This window comes from Falco peregrinus, chromosome 2 (assembly GCF_023634155.1).
Source record: "Falco peregrinus isolate bFalPer1 chromosome 2, bFalPer1.pri, whole genome shotgun sequence".
Lineage (NCBI taxonomy): Eukaryota > Metazoa > Chordata > Aves > Falconiformes > Falconidae > Falco > Falco peregrinus.
The window spans coordinates 58,485,085-58,499,225 of NC_073722.1; the positions used below are offsets into that span (position 1 = coordinate 58,485,085).

The 14,141-nt window shown below is 44.7% G+C and overlaps 1 protein-coding gene across 6 annotated transcripts in view; it reads right to left on the minus strand.

Annotated features, from left to right (window-relative positions):
• Positions 1–14,141, minus strand: part of LNX1 (ligand of numb-protein X 1) — an 83,098-nt gene that overhangs the window by 52,590 nt on the left and 16,367 nt on the right. For 2 of the 6 annotated variants that reach the window (XM_027779306.2, XM_005232101.4), the window contains exon 1: positions 11,149–11,558. The exons of 2 other annotated variants lie outside the window; for them this stretch is intronic. In XM_027779306.2, the coding sequence (XP_027635107.1) occupies positions 11,149–11,182 (34 nt within the window). In that variant the 5' untranslated portion in view covers positions 11,183–11,558. Of the gene's footprint in view, positions 1–11,148; positions 11,560–14,141 lie in introns of those variants that run through there. 2 more of the 6 variants (XM_027779303.2, XM_027779305.2) reach the window with 2 other exon arrangements.

The following is a 14,141-nucleotide window of genomic DNA, read 5'->3' on the forward strand; positions in this document are numbered from 1 at the left end:
AATTTTAAATAAGAAGTATAACCAGCTCAGAGTTTTGCAGTGCTGGAATAGTGCAAGACAATGGAAGACACATGGCTCAGTGTGCTCAGCACTGTTGGAGTTAACCACAAGGGTCCTTAACTGATCAAGTCAGCCAGTTTCTCCCTTTCCCTTTCCTCCTTACTCTCCTTGAACAAGCCACTCCAGGGAACAGCCCTTCCACAGACTGTTTCGCAGACCAGTCAGGTGCTTGGAGACAACAGAAGGGATCAGACAGGGTCTCACCACTACTGCACCAAAGGATGACAGGGCTCATGCAGACCTGGCAGAAGTATTTCTCCATGGACTGATTGAACTTACCAGCCTTGAGTGACTGAAATTATGGATGGGTGATCTCCATTTACCTGCCACAGCTTAATCCAGGACCAGTGTACTCTGTCCTTATTTAATCTTGACTCTGTTCATTTACTGCAGTGGTTACAACAGATTCTGCGTCCAAGAACGCCTTACATTTTTAACCCAGTTCAATTCTTCTTCACCAGACAGAGAAACACGCTGCTGTCATGCTATGCAGTAAGGGCACGCTTCCCTGATAACCTTGATCCCTTTGTTACTGCTGCACGGAGCAAGGCAGACATGGGAGAGGCAAGAGGTGTAAAGAAAACAGGAACTGAGGGAAACCAAGGGAAAGACAAAGATTTAGGGTAGCCAGGAGCAGCCAGGTGGAAAATGGCTAAAGAAACCAAAACACAGCCTGGCACTGGTGATGACAGAGACAGAATGAGCATTACAAGTCATGTCAAGGGAATCAACAGAAAGATTCCTATTTAAAGAGTTTCAAACCTGCATCTTCTCTCAAAACATATATAGGGCAGAAGCAGCCGATTTGCACTTGGCAGGTAGCGTCAAGAGAGTTTATGTAACGCTGCAAGAAGATAAGCACCTATTTAAAAGCAAACTGTTATTTTTACCCAACATGCAAACAAATCAAACTCTCTCATCACAGACAAAAAAGCCTTCATGCTGTCAGCTGTGAGTTCTCTTGGTGCTGCAAAGCACCACAGGGCACAAAATCACTGTGGTATTTTTTGTGTTGGTTGTCAACTTCTGTTTGCTGGGGATTTGAAAAACAGAGAAGACACAAAGCACAGGAAGATCTGAACAGCAATTAGCAGCCTTAAAAAGCAAGTTAACATCATAAATCAGTGAAATGCATTTTCTCTCTAAGAAAAAGACTGTTAACCTCTCTGCAACACTGAGTTAGCAAAAATATGAGGGTTGTAACTAAGCATCTAGTGAAGAAGGAAAGGAAGGGAAAGGAAGGGAAGGGAAGGGAAGGGAAGGGAAGGGAAGGCAAAAGGAGGACAGATTGTGTTGTGAGGCAGGTGGAACAGGAGTGAATGAGTTTTGGAAATATCTGGCATGGATTATGGTTCATCTCTTCTAGAAGAGGGTTACATGGTCTTGGCCTCCCTTTATAAATTTCTTTTGTTCACTTGGGTCATGTTACTATTTATTATTCAAGCTTGGATTACAAAAAAGGCAGATAAGTGGGTCTTTGCATTTATTTGCTTTGTCAGCTCAACTGATGAAGTACAAGTTTATGTGTATACTTTATATCTTATTTAATGCTGTGTCCTGTTTTGGTCTGTTCTTTTCTGATTTATTTTGAACTCAAAGACCATAGCTGTAAGTGCTTCAAACCCACAGATGCTTAGACCACTGGGGAAAGAGCAGAAAAAAAGTGAAATGCAGCAACCATTACTGTCCAACTTCATTATACTCATGCCTTGGAAGGATAAACTAAGAATGTACTGGAATTTAATCTTCTCTGAGGGAAGAAACTGGAAGCAGCATGTTTGCTAGAAACAACAAACCACTAAAAAGCATCAAGATACGCAAAATTTAAATGCAATTTAAAAATGGACACTGAGAAAATTTAGACACAGCACCAAGGAAAGCACATTTGTGTGGCCATACCCTTGACCCATAACAGCACAGAGCAGGCAGAAAGCAAATGTGGAGAACACAGCATGTCTCCAACACTGGAGGCTGTCCTGGATGTGCAGGAATCTGCTAGACCTATGCTAGGGCCCAGGTTGCATCAAGGGGACATGAGGATGTCACAGATTGCAGCAGCCACCGCTGGGCACCCAAGGCAGGATCTCCTCAGCATTTCTAGACCGATTTACTAATATGAATAATATAAATATTTCCATCACAGTCTGGACTGGGGCAAAGTAGCAGCAACTGGAACTTTCAACCATGCTCTTCCCTGCAACAGGTCCCAATGTCAATTGTCACGGCAGCAGTGCCAAGGGCAAAAAAGAAACACCAGTTTATGCACACTACATTTGGGAAAGAATTGTATTCAGCCTTTCTCTAGCAGTCCCGTCTTCCTCTTGTGATTACAAACCAGGTAGTAAGGCTGGAAGGAGAGATGTCCCAAATGTTTAAACCAGAACCAGTGGCAAGGCTCCCTTGGGAGCTGACAAGGGCAAGTCACAACCACCTCCTGGGATTCCCACTCCCACTGCAAAACCTGTTCGGTGAAGGACCGTGTTGCAACATGTGCTCTTCATACAGAGTGCTTATTTCTGTCTGTAATTTAGCCTCTTGGCAGGAGATAGATGCTCATACATATTGAGTGAAACAGCTTGCTTATCCATATCAACCTACACATCCTTATACTGTAGCACCAGCACAGTGTACTCTCTGCTTCCTGTGATCTCCTGTGGACCACAGAAAGATTTGGTTAATCATACCCATCACCTCACCATAAAAGTCTGCTCCATGAGGGACGTTTTCTGTCCTTTCATGCTGTTGAGTTATAAAATCCACAGGGGAAGGGGCCTCTGTGGATGCTCCTGTGAAACCATTCCACTATTCATTTTACATGGGAAGGAAGGTTAAAAACAGTGGGGCATCACAGTGCTAACTGAATGTTAAAAATAACATATAACAGTAATGCTTATCACATATGGGAAGAGAAAAGAAAATACCTGAATTATGCTTTCAGAAATAGTATTGTCTGTTCTTAATAAAACACAGAACATAATGAGGTCATCAGTCTACTAATCGTACCAGTTCACTAAGTTCTGCAGAGGAGAGAGGAAAATATAATCCTTAGAGCATGTCAGATTCCCCTTGTCCTTTATTTAAGAGATTACTAAATTATTGAAATTCTACATTAAGAATATATTACACACTGTCTAGTGAATGATGGGACTGCAATGCATAATACAGAGAGGTGTAAGCTTCCCAATAAGTGCATATGAAATTACTTTCCAACCTAAAACACCTGCTTCCTGGCAACTTGATTTCAAGAGATTTGAGGAGGGAAAAATAAATCTGAAAGTAATACATTGATGACTGAATTTTGTAGCTGAAATTTATACCACTAAAGACATCTTATTAATTAAGTTTATTTAGGTAAGCAATATGCAGTGAGTTAGTAGAAGAGCAAATAAAAAAAGAGCATGGCTCCAGCAACTGCAAATATCTTGCCTTATCCTGACTTCATGCCATGTGTCACAGTGGTGTCACAGAGCAAGACAGTTCCGTGAAGACAGAGGGGTGAATGGTGATTATTTCCTTCTCACCAGGTATCCATTATACTCAGCTCAGTGTCTTGATAAAAAGAAGAGGGAATGAATACCAAAGCAGATGCATTCAATGCTAGGTATGATCATTACCAACCTCATTGTCTGCCTGCACTGCTAAGAAGAACAAGACTTTATTGATAAAACTTGATAATGTTGCCAACAGAAATTCAAGAGAAAGAAGAAACTTCCTAGAAATATGGTTTGACTTGGCCACTGTTAGAGTCAGCCTCTTTCTTTCATGTCAGGAGGACATACTGTACAATGTGACAAAGTTATGGATGCTTCACAGTTCATTTTTTTGGTGTAAAAGTTGTACACTAGGTTGCTCCTGAACTTGCTTCAATCTATATTCAGAATCTGTTGTCAATTAATAAATTATATGAATGGATAAAGCATATTCCAGAGAGAGCCCAAGGATTCACTGGCTGAATTCAGTCTTCACCAGCTGCAACTTTGCTGAGGCCTAGGGGTGAATTCAGCTCTCTAAGATGTTTTAAAATAAAGTTCACATTCTTAATCCCAAAACAGGGTTCAGCTCCAAGCCAGGAATCCTTCAGTGGCAGTGGGATTTTAGCCATGACATATGGCATGTCATTGTCTACCAGATACCTCTACTGAGGTACCAGTTCAACTTAGAAAGACCAGCTTGGACCCCCCTCTTCAAAGAGGAAGCCCCAGGCATCCACGTTTATGCTGTCACACAGGCTATGTTATTAGCCCAAATATTAGCTAAAACCTCTGCTTTTGTGCCCTGCACTGCTGGCACTCTCGTGCCCCCACTCACTGCATGGCTCAGGGTGGGCAGTTTGGACACACAGCCACATGCCAAAATGCAGAAAATCAGTTCTATCTCCTGATCAATAGCTCTGCTCATGGTGAAGGTCACAAAAAGCAGACAACTGCTCTATAGTCCAGGGACCCTGAAGGCAGATTCCCCTGAAAGGTCAAGACTGTTACAAAAACCCAAGAGGACCCTCAGACCTACTACTCTGCTTCCCCACAGTGAAACAAGCTGCGTTGCAGCTGATCTCGGAACCAGTGCTTAGAGCCGGACTTAAGCTACGACAGGCACAAGAGCCCTGCAAGAGCAGTGTTCATCCTTGCATTGCAGGACAGCTCAGTTCTGCCAGATTTGTCAGAGAAATAGCTCAAGGAAAAATATCCTTGTCACACTGCCAGTGCCAGTGCTAAACTAGGTTAATTGTCAGAGAGATGCAGAGGTCGGCCAAACTTGCAGCATACGGCCTGTGTGGCTTAATGTCAGACGAGAAATGAGATTCTGTTGCTTGTGAGTAACCACTGGTCTCCTGTAACTCCCATCATCTCACTCCTTCCTCCTATGCTGCCAGTGCCCGAGTGCTTTGCCCTCTCTGGTCTCCCTCCCAAAGTGGATTGCCCATTGTGAAGCAGTCTCCGAGTGGGATAAGGTTTGCTCCATCTGCGCTGCCGGTACATGGGCAAGGCACGTAAGCACACTTCTTCTGAGCAGCCTACACAAAAATCAGCCATAACTGAGACATAACTCATTCATGGAAAGAAACCTGTCTGCCAGCCAGAATTATTGCATTTCCTTTCCAGCTTGGCAGGGTTTCCCTTTTTTTGTGCTGGCTCAGGTCTTACTTTTGGCAACAAAATGTATTTGTTGAGATTGGCACTGGCCAATGTCAGCCTTTTCCGAAGGTGTGAGAAGGCTCCAACCATGAGAAAACATTTCAGCAGAGTAAAAGGTTGAATTCTGATCTCAAGCGTGTGTAGGTGGCTGTGAATGGAGTAAAGGTGACTTTCATGCATGCACAAGTGAAGCAGGATCTTTCTCAAAGTATAACTGAAATACCAACTTTCATTACACACAAAATTCCCAGAAAAATCAACAAATTCTTAAAGGTCTCAAAGGGGTTTTGGTTTCTGGAGCTGTCCCTGACGAATTTATTTCTGCACCTAGAATCACAGTGCTGGGGAAAAAGATGCTAACCAGTGACACTTAGTCATACCATGAAAATGCAACACCTTGTAACCCAGGTTGTGGAGAACCAGGCAGGGTGAGGAAGTGGAGAAGGGTACTGTCCCTGGGAGAGGGTGGCAGAAGGTGTGGGAGAGATCCAGACCTCACCGTGCTGCTCAGGGGAAAACACTGCTTATTTGGCAGAGTGCAATTAGTCCTTGGTCAAAGAGTGACCGGCCCCTGAACCGTCAGAGTCGATAGGAAATGACTGCTTTCTGCTGCACTTCCTATGCTAGCAGCATAGCCCGTATCAAACACTCCTGAACGGAACACCTAATGTATTTAGAAAGTTCAGTTTGGGCACCTCAATGCCGTGAGTTTAGACTACAACTACTCTGGTACTTCTAAGATAATACAGTATATTTGCAGTTCACCTACATGGGCTTCTGCCTGGGGGCTTTCGGGCCATACTTGTACTAAAATTTCAAGCTTTAATGTGCGGTTGTAAAGGCAGAAGAATGACAGAAGCAGGGTCATGCCACGAGAGAGGAGGAGAATAAACAAAGCTAGGGACCAAAGAAGCAGAGAACGGGAGTGGAAAAGCAAGCAAGAGGGCTGGTGGAGTGGGGTTGGACACAATACAGTGAGGGGACAAGCTGGGGAAGTGACACTAGCTGTTGCTGAGGATTTTGGGAAACATCTAGAATCTGAAGGAAAACCAAGTCCTTGGAGGATCTGCTGCTGTTGCAGAGACCTTGGGGAGAAACAAAGGGAGCCTGAGAGTGCCTGGTGCCTACTGCTCCCCTGCACCATTGTGCATGCTCAGCGATATCCAGACCAGAAGCTTTCCCAAAGAGGATACTGAAGACAGGAAGAGTCAGCAACCGAGAAGACTGTATTTCTTGTTTCCATGCAAGATTTCAGAGTTTGCCATGTTTCCACCCTGGTCACTTTGTGAAGCTGTAGCATAGGGGTGAAGCCAATGGGCAGCCTTTGATGCACTCATGCCTTTCTGCTTTAATTCACCTCAGTTCTACTTTTCCTGCGAGACATCCAACGCTAGTACGCTGGAAAAGACCCTTTACATATTATCTGAGTGTGCTTTGTCCGCGTTGTTTAATGTGGATATTCTTGACATTTCATTTATATTTTCATTGAAGAATCTTTCCATTCAAGCCTTGCTTTCCAACACTTTCAGATTTAATTAACCTCACAGCTTAACTCTGACACAGATTTCCATACAGGCTGCTCTGCACAGAGTAAGGAGGCCAACACATGGCTTTTGCAGTGGACTAACACACAAGCCCAAAAGGCACTCCAGGCTTACCAATTTTGTCACAAATACTGTGTGCTCTGCGCTCCCCAGCCTCCTTGCAGCTAATTTCACAAGGACAGAATTGAAGCCAGACACAAGCTTCCCCATCAAGCTGAACAGATATTAAAGAAATCAGCTGCACATTTAAACCCAGTGATGGAAGGGGGTCGGGAGGGTGCACCTAGTAGCTTGAACTAAATTGTTCTTACTGTAAAAAAGATGTGCCCAAGGACACTAGAACACAGCTGGCACTTGTGTCTCTTCTTTTTAAATTGAATTAACAGAGAAACTACATTTTACTGGCTATTCCAGCCCAAAATGCTGTTTTGAAATTTAAGAGAGTAGTTATCATATAAAAGTTATATAGGGAAACTTGAGCCAGTTAATTTGGTGAGATCCCTTTGACTGTTTCACATAAAACTCAAGAGAGGTAAGAAAAAAAGAAGTAATTTTTTTCATGAAGGAGTAGCTTGCAAATTTCACTCTAACAAACAATAGATTTAAAAAAAAATGCTTGATTCAGATCAGTGGGGTGGATCTAGCTGGTGGATTACCAGCAGTGACTAAGGCCAGGAGCTGTTTAATCCTTGGAGGGAAGCAGTGCCAGCAAGCGCGGCTGCCATGGGCTCCCCAGTGCTCGACCTGTGCCGAGCACACGCGATGCCTGGCACCCTCCCGGGCGCTCGCTCTGTCAGCATGGCATGTGCTGACGGGGGATTAAGTTGGAAACCACCCCATGCTTTCCACGTGACTGAGGTTCTCGGAGGGACAAGGTGAGGTTATTCATTGCTTAGTCTGGCAACTTGCTTCCCCTCATAATTTTATTTCTAAGTGGCTTATTCAACTCAAAGTGAAGAAAATCTTTCTTTTGAGAAATGCCCTGCTGCACAGGTCCTGCTTTGAAGTGAGAGGGGTAGCGATGGAGGCTGGCATCGCTTGGTGTGAGCAGTGCCACCAGGTCCTCAGCCCCAGGAGAACCTCCTGCAGTGGCCAGAGGCTGCCTCTCCATCCACACACCTTGTTTTTAACCAGCAAGAATAACATACCCCGACTCAAAAGACACTTGGGCAAGTTTTGCTTTCTGACAATGTTTTAGGTAGGAAAGAAAGAGAGAAGATATCTCTTGAAGCAGCTTTACAGGGTTATAAAGCAAAAGGCATGTACCCTGGACTGGGGTCTCCTCAAGACCTGTGCAGACCCTTATGATGCTGAGAGCCATTGGCCTGGTGCAGCTACGACACCACCACCACACCCACCCCAGAGGTTCCTTGAAGGAGACGTCACAGATTTCTCTTGTCCTTCTGCCAGGTGTTTCCATGAGCTTCCCTTCAGGAGCTTACCATGGGCTGCTCTTCACAATTTGGCTAAGAGCAAGGACAAGAAGGACATCTGTGTGAAGATCTTTGTGAGGGCAAGGGAGGATTAACAGGCAAAGGCCAGGGAAGTGGTTTTGGTGCAGGGAAGAGTGTCAGGAGATATTTATTTGCTTTATTTATTTACTTGCTGAGAATACCTATAATTATCAGACTGCTAATTGGAAACTAAAAATAACAGCACCCAACAAGTGCCACTACAGCACATCCACACACTTCTCTTTCCTACGTGCATGGCACTCAGTTAAAGTGCAAAGGTCTGACACAGCCTTTCCCCAGCTTCATTTCTCCTCTTCAACTCTCCTAAAATCTCCTCTCTGTTTCTTAGATGGATTCCAGAGCCTGCATCTCCAGACGGGCTTTGGGCTATACTGTAATCCCTATTCCCCATGCTGCCCATTTCACACTTACGAAAAAAATGCCCTCAAACTAAAGCAATCCCCGCTCACCACTGCAACACAAATAACCTAACCTTTGTTTGAACAGGGTAGAAGGGAAGAGACAGACTGTATGAGTGGGACTGCAGTGCAAATCCCAGTGCCCTTACTATTGTGCCAGCACCAGTGACGGTGACCACATCTCCCATGGTCCTTCAGCTCTTCCCTTACTGCTCACATCCCTGCTGGCCCCCTACTCCTCCTCAGCTAGTATCTCTGGTGGCTGCCAGCCAACAAAATAACGAGCCCTGACTGAGGCCAGTATTTGTACTGGCTAGCAACCAAAGATAGTGTGATAATAGAAAAAAAAAGTGTTTTCTGCCTACTATGGTCTAGTTTCGAGCAGTGGGGCAAGCCATTAGATATGCTACACATGGCAGTGGCTTTTCAGTTGCCTGTGGGGAAGGATTTACGAAGCTGCCTCTGTGGGGTTTGGAGCACAAAATGACTGGGGCAGTAAACTTGTGCCCCCAGGTGCCAGGCTGTCATCGACACCAGTGTCCAGGTTGTCTTACTCACAAAATTTTGCATGAAAAACCTCCTGCATGCAAGAGCCTGAGCAATCAAAGTAGCAACCTGTAGGTCATAACATTTGTATAAACTAATTAAACAGGACTGAAAACAATATTTCTCTTTTTCTTTCAACTGCTGCTGTTAGAGAGGACCTTGAACCATCCCACAGATTAATAATTCAGTGCCTTGTGCGGCATCCAAAGGCACCAAATACATGTGGAGGAGGAGAAATTCCTGAAACAAGCTCAAACTGCCCCGGCGCCCTTTTGGTTTATGTCAGTCCCAGCAAATCCTGCTTCCCGCTGCCCCAGCCAGAGATGGAGTGGTGCAGGAGCTCCTGAGCAGCAGCTGCCAGCACCAGGTAGCGTCCAGGGCTGGGCACCGGGGAGGGGACATGCACCTCCCATTGCTGACAACCGAAGATGCACGTCCAAGCCCCAGCTTGCACCCACTCCGCTAAGAACGACTGCCGACATCCAGCAAGACTAACATCTCTGTGGGTTAGAAGGCTAAATAAATAAAGGACAACAGCTACTGTAAGTCGTAGCCCTTTACCCTGGGAGAATCAGTGAACCTGAATTCCCCAAGAAAAGCAAGTAGGCTGCGTCTGCGTCTGTGCTCTGATTAATCCCATCAGTTTGTTTTCCTGGAAACTAGATGTCCCAGATGCCATTGTTTCCATTATAAGTGTTCATCTGCTCTGTTTTGAGCTTGATTGCTCCTGTAGCCTGCTTGGCTTAACTGGGTTCTTTGTTTGTTTGTTTTAAATTAACATTCTTAAACAAAATGCCAGAAAATTAAGATGAGGGCATAGCTGCAACTCTCAACACCAGATTTGTTAAATGTTTAAAAACACTATGGCATACAGAAATCCTGAGCTGCTGTACACAGCGTGACTAAATTATTAATAGTTGCCATGCATATCACACAAGAATTTCAAAAGGGGACTTTGTGTTTCTGCAAAACACCACTATTTTTGTCAGACAGTAGAGGCAAAATCATTTGGAAATTAGTCTTATTGGTACTAATCACAACTGTTACTAAAACATTCTCACTTTAGGCACAATACAGTAATTTTTCATTTTTGAGCAGAACTAGCCATTTCATTCATTATCTCAAGGAAGATCTTAAGAGTTTTCAATTTGTTAAAATACAAACAAAACATAATTAATAAAAACATGCTGGAAAAAATATCTATTTCTAGTAATAAAAGCCGTATTAACTAGTACAATAACATTCAAGCACAAATTAAACTACTATCTTTTACAGATGGTACCACAAAATATTTGTTTTATGGGATGGAAAAATCAGCTATGGGGTTGTCTGAGGTGGTTTTTTTTAAAAAAACCATGAAGATACGTGAATGGATTGCTACATTTAAATTTGTGCTACAAAGAAAATAACATCCTGCTGTGGGCAAAAACAGAAATATGGGAATTTCTTTCCTGTCTCGAGTGAATTATTTCTGGTGAAAGGCTTCTCAGCGTTTTGCTATAGGCATGCAGCTTTACACACAGAACATTATGCATGTACACACAGAGAGTGCTCTACCAGGGGTGTCTGTCCTGATGCCCTCCTCTATGCCCAGCTCCCCTGCAAAGCTATTTATGGTAAAGAAAAAACACAGGCTCAGAAATGGAAACAAACCCACCAAACCCAACAACCACTGAAAACGTCGGCACAGAAAAGCAAGTTGATAAGGAAAAAGGCAGCTTCACTCAGTATGTCTCAGCTGCTTCCAGAGCAGAAAGCAATGGGGATGTACTGCTATTATTAGCCCTCCGGATGGGAAGCAGCTAGTTCACAGCACGGTTTGAAGCTGTTGGCAAGACGTTGCAGGATTTTCTTCACACGTATGCGCACACACACAGACACACAGGCAGACAGACAGACCCCCCAAAACGCTCGTGGCGAGCCCCTTCCCGCCACTCCGGTGAGACAGACAGACAGAGAGCACGACACCGGCGCGACTGTGCGTACTCACAGCTCGGAGTACAAGAAGTGCAGGTTGCCCACATTGTCTATGTAGTTTGCAGGACTTAGCCAAGGTAGGACCAGTAACAGGAGAGCCTTCATTTTCAGTGCAGGACTGGCACTGCTGCTAGGTTTCCTCCTTCCCACTGTCTCTCTGTGCTGGTGGGACACACAACGTGAAGCTTTTGTGCCAGCCAAGCCCCTTCTAAGCAAGCCTTTCCATTTCAACGCAATGGTAGCACATTATGAATCAAGCTTAAATCCCTTAAACGAAGCTACACTGCAAAAATCATTGACCTGTAAGAGGATTACTCGATCTGACTCTCAGATGTGTAGATGTGAGGTTTTAGGGACAGCACAGCGTGGTTGGCGAGACAGTGACTTATGCTGCAGAGGAAAGCGATGCTCGGGGAAGAGACCTGCCTCCTGCAGGATTCAGAGTGGTTCTTCAGAGGCAGCTGGTACATTTACATCACTGCCCACAAGCAGATGGGTTACAAGCTAAACTGCATCACGGAAGGGTGTAGCTGTCTGACAAGGGGGGAAAAAAATGCCCCCCGTGGAGTTTTGAAGCAGGCGATATCAGAAGACCACACCTTTTTAAAGTAAAACACTGCAAAAGATCACAGCCAACTGCTGGTTGTTTGCCTCTCAGTCTGAATTCCCCAAATCCAGTCAGATGTTTTTGTGCAAACATAAATCATGTAATAATCCAAGGGCGTGTCTCTTCTCAAGCAGGTTTTGGTATTGTTGTGGGTTTTTTTTGAAGGTTGCAAGAGCAAACATTTTAAATGAGGATGCCTTTCAGTGGACTGCTCCATAGTAACCGGCATTTAAAAAAAAAATAAAGTTCTCTCATCGATTACAAAGCATAAACCAGCAAACTCACCTTGTCCCATCAGTGACCTCAGGGGCTGGTCTGAGCCTGAAACATGCAAGAAATGTGAGGGCTTCTGACTGCCCTGTTCACTCTAGTGGAGCCCACTTTAATTTATTCACTGAGAACACAGATCACGTTCACTTGAGATTTTCAGATGGCTCTGAGCCATTTTTGCCACAGGCACAGGATTGTTTATGATTATTAATTTTTATTTTTTTTTTTATTAGCAAAGTCACACACTTCCTTTCCTCTCTATTGATTCACCGGAGTTAAAGAGAACAGCGTCAGCTCAGCCTGCTCACGCTGTGTCTGGGCATGCCACAGCACAATGCCCTCCTCCTCTCCTGCCCTGCCATGAGCTGGAGGTGGGATGGTGAGAGAAGTTTCTGCATTTCTGAGAATTAAATTAGGCAGAGGCATAAGGTACCTCTGGCGATAATTAATACTTTCCTAAAAAAAAAAAAAAAAAAGGCACTGCGCAGCCTCTGCAAGCACAAGGTTGCAGAAGTCCCCCTTTAGGGGTCACTCAGAAAGTTCCATCCAAATGCTTCCTTTGGGTGGGAATGCCCGTGAGGCTGTGCTCTCCGCTCCCTGGAAAGCTGAAACCTGCCCAGCAGCAAAGATTCCCCATTATTTCTCTGTCCTTTGGCCTTAAGGTAATTCAGCCCTCCAAACCAGCCTGAGGAAGAAAAATCCACGTTATGAGTGGCAAAGAAGGAACTAGCCAATCTATCTACACTGCCTTGTACTGCTCTACCTCAGAGGCTTTAGGGTTTGATGGGAAAAGAGACCCCTGCTCCATCTCCCCAGTCTCCTGCTGCCTGGGTTTGCAAAGCCAGGACTTCGTGGAGGGAGCTTGACGAGGGGAGGAGGGACAGCAAGAGGCTGTGAAAACATGCTACTAAGCCAATTTTTCCGACCCCTGTTTGGGGTCAGGCCAAGTGAGCCAGAGACATAGAATCTCAGAGGTCCTGAGGGGGAAAATCCAGGCCATGGACATTCAATAGTAAGTACCAGAATAAAACTTGCCAGGCTTTTACAGGACCAAATCATGGTTTACAACACTGCAATTCTGCAAGCTATGTATGTGAAGAGTACCTTTACCACTAACTTAAGGAGGAGAAACCAAGACACTGATAGGACTTGTGTATGTCCATGTAGGAGAGCTGACACTAGAAACCAGGAATGGTGCTAGTTGTGTGGCTTCTATGTAAAAAAAAATATTTCAATTTGCTTACTTATTGTGTCATGGTTTTTTCCTACTATATTTATGGCCACAGCACCATCATCTCAAAAAATTAAGACAAAAAGGAGGATCTAAGATACGTTAAAGTCAGCTGTATGTATAAGCAAAGGGAAGGGGTATTTGCACCAGGGGCTCAAGATTTTGTGGTTGGAATCTGTAGAGAAACATAATCTCAGTGACCACAGCTCACGGCAGACTGTCAGTCCCTTTACCTACATTACTATTGATATTAGTATTTGAAGCCCATCAGAGAAGTAGTGACCAAAGGCAGAAAATTAAAAGTAACTTTGCTAAGTTTTCCCCTTAGCAGCAGAAAGCTAACCTTGCAGAGCATGGCTGGCCTGGGCTGGAGGCTACTGCCACCACCTCTTACGCCATGACGCATGAGACAGCAGCACCCTCAACAGGGAAAGCCAGGTGCAGAACTGGGTGGACCAAGGACACCTAAATCCACAAACACCAAACCTGCAGCATGCGAAAAGTGGGCTCCTGAGCTTTGCAAGGGCTCAAGAAAGCCTTTGCTCATGTTTTTTTTCAGCTTTAGCAATGCAAAACGGTCACATTTTTTGGTTGGATAACCACCATAACTTCAGTGAATATCTTCAGTAAATAAATCCCTCATGAGAATTCAGGTGCTTCAGGAAATGAGGTCTCCGGTTCAAATGGGGACATGTTTGAATGGCAGGCTGCAGAGCCATTTCCAGTTACAAGCTTCAAGACCATGAAGCCTGCAGCCATGTGAACACACCTTGGTCCTCCAGCTCACCAGCCTGCTGACCAAGGGATGCTCTGACCCTCAGCATTGCCATGTCTGTGCAGGAATATGCCCCCACCAGCAGTCTGGAGCCCTGTGCTGGTCACCCAGGGCTTCCTCCAC